This window comes from Phlebotomus papatasi, chromosome 2 (assembly GCF_024763615.1).
Source record: "Phlebotomus papatasi isolate M1 chromosome 2, Ppap_2.1, whole genome shotgun sequence".
NCBI classification, from domain to species: domain Eukaryota; kingdom Metazoa; phylum Arthropoda; class Insecta; order Diptera; family Psychodidae; genus Phlebotomus; species Phlebotomus papatasi.
Window position 1 is genome coordinate 108,723,563 of NC_077223.1, and position 5,111 is coordinate 108,728,673.

The 5,111-nt window shown below is 31.9% G+C and overlaps 1 protein-coding gene across 1 annotated transcript; it reads left to right on the plus strand.

Moving 5' to 3' along the window:
• The first annotated feature begins 3,344 nt into the window (after positions 1-3,344).
• Positions 3,345-3,754, plus strand: LOC129801122 (adult-specific cuticular protein ACP-20-like). The gene is made up of 2 exons (XM_055845887.1): positions 3,345-3,461; positions 3,521-3,754. Exons 1-2 carry the CDS (start codon positions 3,345-3,347, stop codon positions 3,752-3,754), a joined length of 351 nt encoding a protein of 116 aa, XP_055701862.1.
• The last annotated feature ends 1,357 nt before the right edge of the window (positions 3,755-5,111 follow it).

The window sequence follows — 5,111 nt, forward strand, 5'->3', positions numbered from 1 at the left end:
ATCCTGCGCCTGAATTTGAAATTGTAAACCGTTGAAGACAAATCATTTCTCCTCCAAGAAATCTTTTTAAATTAATTTTTTTCAAAACATTTTCTAAAAAAAGAAAAAAATATAAGCTGTGTGCAATTGAAAGAAAAAGCCTGAGGTTTTTAATAGTGTTATGAAATTTTAAAATTATTTTTAAACATAGAACAGGATTAGGGTAGGATTCTGCATGTCGAAACTTAAATATTTCCTTTAAAATATTACTATTCCATTTATTCATTGGACGAATTCGAGACTAATAGAACAGCTGAAAAATCTGCAGCTGCCAAGTCTCGAACCCGAGACTTCATAGTCATAGAGCCATTACTCTATTCACTGATTCACTTGCTCGGCTTGTTGTTTCCGCCTGCAATGAACATCGTTGTCATTCGTTGATGTACCGGTTGCTCACATGAATTTTAACCTTAAGCGTAAATGAGCGCAAATTGCTTATTTTTTTGACTTTTCTTTCCCTTTAGACGAGGGAAACTTAAGATAACGGCTTTAGGGATATTTTGCGATAATTTCGCGTCACAACAATATGTTGACACTCGAATGAGACGCTTTGAAATTCGAACTGGAAGTGTTTGTACTACAGCGAAATGAGAAGCCAAACTTTCCGTAGATTTTGAAATATTCGGAAATCTATTTGAAGATCCAAAAAAGACACTTTCCTACTTTTAGATAATTCTGCAAGGTGGCTGAGATACATCCTGTTCGAATTTCGAAGTGTTCAAGTGTCAAAATGTGATGGTCTTCACATTGTTGTGAGGAAAAAACAGAACAACGATGCTTACTATTCTTGTCCCATTACTTAATCACTCCATAATCACTGAGTAACTCTTTTGCCAGTTTTTCAGTGTGATATTTGATAAATTTTCCCTACCTTGTTCGAAAATTTAGTATGAAAATTCGAAATTGAATTTGAATTCTTCGAACTTCAACGAATTTTTGTGCAAATAGAGTTAAATTTACATTTTATCCAAGACACTATTGGAGAATCAAAATCTACTTGTGTTTAGGCTCTTTCTGGCTTTCGAAACCGATCTTCGAATGCATTTTCTCTTATGGCGTCAACACACTAGAAGCAATTTTCGTCAAAATATCCTTTTTTTAATTCGACATTTCTACCTACAGTGATAGAGGAAATTTTATTTAAAAAAATTTTTTTTACTAAATTATCATATATTGCTCCTAGAGTGTACACACCTCTAGGCAAACTGCTGTTGTAAATACGATGTATGCGGAACTTGTTTAGAATTCTGTGATTGAAAATGGTGAAATGGTTAAAGTTGTGTCATTCTCAAATAACTTTGTAAATTTCGTCATTAGAAAGTTTGTAATGTCAAATTATTTGTTTTTATGCAAAAAGCTTAATGTTTAGCGTAGCAGAAGCTAGGAAAATTGTATAATAGTTTATTTTAATAATGTCATCATTGCAAATTTTAGTACAGCATGATCTCTTCTGAGTGGGAAGTTACTCACTTTAATAGTAGGAAGACAAAGTGTTATGTAATTTGTAATAGTGACATATACAAATCAAATCTCGATTATAATTGATTGATGTAGTTCATTCAAAATTCATAATAACTTCCCTCGCCTCCCACCTATTCTCACAGCAATTGGTGTAATGAATGTATGCTAAACACTATAAAAATTTATAGGAAGGAAATATTAATTTCACAATTCGTGTAAAATAATTAGGTCGAACAAACAACATTCAGCTTTAAAGTTATTTACCTAAACAATATTAAAATGAGGAGGAATTCCAATTATTTCATTTCTTGATTTCTTTTCGATACACATATTTTGTTCAATAAATTAAAATTGCCTTGAACTTGAATTAATAGAAACCCATGCTACATTATTTTTCCAATTTTTTCTCAAATCTTAAATACTATTTTTAATTTGATTTTAAAAGGGGGAAGTGGGATTTTTTAAATGGAATTGAGTCATATCGTCAGTTAAATCAACATTTGTCGTAACTCCCTTTTGACAACTTTTCAGGAAACGAAATTTTCAATTCAATATTATTTTTCTTAAAAATGAGCCCCGAATACGATACTTTTGAGTCAAAATAATAAAAGTGACACTAATAAACTGTAAGTTAACACGAGAGAATCTTTATAAAATTATTTAAAAGCTGCAATATTGAGAAATATGCTCGATGAAACACATTAAGATTTTATCGTAACTTCCATCGTTTATAAAGCCGTAACTTCCAATGTATGGAGATCTTGGAAGTTACGACAATTTTCAAAAACACATTATATCAATTTGAATTATTCTAGTGATAATAAGCGCCTTGATTTGACTAAATTAGTCAATTAAACTGTTATCCCTGTCCCTAAAAGCTTTTATTCCGTAACTTTTATTGAATAAATATTGTGCGCCGTGTCGTTTGTTTTGTTTGGAATTAATGACAGATGGGCAGGGATTTTTCCTCACTTCTTTCTTGCAAATATTGAATTAAAATAATTTAATGTTGCATTATTCGCACGGTCTTTGGACATTTGGAAGAGTTTGTGAACGTTTTATTGAGAAATATTACATTTTTGCTGCAGATTACAAGCCATGCAAAACAGCAAAAAAAAGTTACGACAAATGCTGATTACTAAAAATTTTGTATGGAAATTTGTCGTAATTTCCCCAAAAATGGAAGTTACGACAAATTCTGATAAATTTTTCTTAATAAAGGGCACTTACGATATTTTTTGTTTAAAATAATTTTTATTGGGCTTATAAAAGTTTCTTTTTCACAAGTGCGTTTAACAAACAAAATTAAGCTGATTCCAAATATGTATATATCCCAAAATCGCAAAAATGAAGTTACGATAAATGCTGATTTAACTGACGATATAATGATGTAATTTAGCGTCTCAATCTATATATAATAGGACAAAATTTAAATATTATATAATTTATAATAGGAGAAAAATACCAATTTCAAAGCTGCCCCAAATTAAAAGCTACCCTACTTCCCCCTATTGGTTAGTAAAATATCTCTAAGATTTTGAGAATCAAAATCTGATTAGATTTCAGAGCAAATATGAAAGCTTTTTGGGTTTTAACAAAAATATTCAGAATATTCATTATTACTATATGGCATTTTCCTATTGCAAATATTTAATGAAGCGAATGGTTCATTCCTGTTCTTACCCCTTCTTCCACATTCCATTAACAATTTCTTTAGTTCATTTTAAGAAGAGGGGTATATAAACCAAAAGGTATTCAATGGAAGTCATACAGTCATCGAAGTGTCTTCGAACAGTAAACAGTTCTAAAGAATTCTTCTACAAAACCTTCTCAAAATCCTCAAAATGAAGTTTATCCTTGCCGTGGCCCTCTGCATTGCCTTCGCCGTTGTCCTGGAAGCAGGAATCCCAATCAGCCACACGATGAGGCATGATGACTTTGAGCCCATCAAGGAGGACTGGGTAAGGACCATCTTCAGGATTTACTCTTGGAAGATTTTAACAATTGAATTTCCTTTCAGCACATTCCCAGCTACGAGTACAAATACGGAGTGGAGGATCCCAAAACCGGAGACCACAAGGAGCAATGGGAGCATCGTCATCATGACATAGTCAAGGGAGGATACATGCTCCATGATGCTGATGGCACGAAGCGTATTGTGGAGTACACTTCCGATCCCAAGACTGGTTTCCACGCCATCGTGAAGACTGAAGGACATGCCGAACATCCATTTATCTACGGAATTGGTCACTAAGTTCCTTGTCATGGACTGAAGTATCTCTCCCGCAGAAGACAAAGCATCCATTTCTCTCCATAAATTATAATCTCCAATACTCGTGATATTATTAGTTGAAAATAAACAAGCAATTGTTATTCAATCAATTGATTTTCTATATATTCGCATGGTCTTGTGTAGTAATTGATGAAAAGAATAACCATCTCATTTACAAGAATACTTTCGAGGTATTTATTTTGTAACTTAGGAAATGTGAGTTTTTTTGCCGATACTTAAAGAAAAAAATAGATAGAATTTTCTTTGTTGGAAAAATTAGGTGTGATTCCTTCTAATCACACCTATTTTTATATCTTGAACCTAATTCTTGAAAGATGAATTTGAAATTTTGAACAATATTTCGTAAAGATGCCTAGCCCTTCTAGACCGAAAGGCCGTAAGCTTTAACGGATATTGACTATTAGTCATTCGATAAACTACTTATAAAATGATCTTAATGGCTTTAGCACACATTTTAAACCAGCAAAATTTCAAGAAATCAAGATTCACGCCCCCTTCGTTATTAGTTCTTCCACTATAATTAAGTCTCTCCCACTATTTCGTACTCTTCTTCTTCTTTTAACCCTTTAAGGACGATTGGAACACCGGTATCCCATAAAGAAAATAATTTTTCCTGAGTACCTAAAGTGATTTTTTTCTTATGTCTGTACATAATTGTAAAGTAGAAAATTGAGGAAATCTAGAATATTTTTTGCAAGTCTCTAGCTATTTGCTATGTAGTAAATATTTAAGTTCAAAAATGGCGAATTTTTAAATTCTCAAATTCATAATTGATTTTATTTATTTTTTATACTTCCAATTTTTTTTAAGCAAAACCCTTTTGGAAATAAAAACTACAATACTCATACGTAATATTTTTCATTAAAGCGAAAAATATTATTCATTGGTATTGTCAGAAAAATTACTTAAATTTTTGGGCTAATTTTGTCCCTATCGTTCATAGAAGCACAAAATACACCGAATCAGACTCTGTTGGACTTTTCAAGGTTAAGTGTAGGGGAAAGTGACCATGCTTGATACGATCCAAGCTTGATAATAACTATTTTTTTCCTATGTTAATCAATAGTTATGACTCATCGCAATATATTTCAACAGCTGGTGCTAAGCCTGACATTTCCTAAAAAAATTAGGATCCTAGCTCTTTTTTCCTAGTTTCAGGAAGCAAAAATCAAAAATAGGCACAAAACTGTAATTTCGATACATGATATTTCATAAGTATTTCTTAATTAATGTCGCTGTTCACGAAAACTACTATCATAGGCACATAGAGGGGTCATCAGTACTAATATTTATGTAAAAATATTTGTACTTGGTGGAC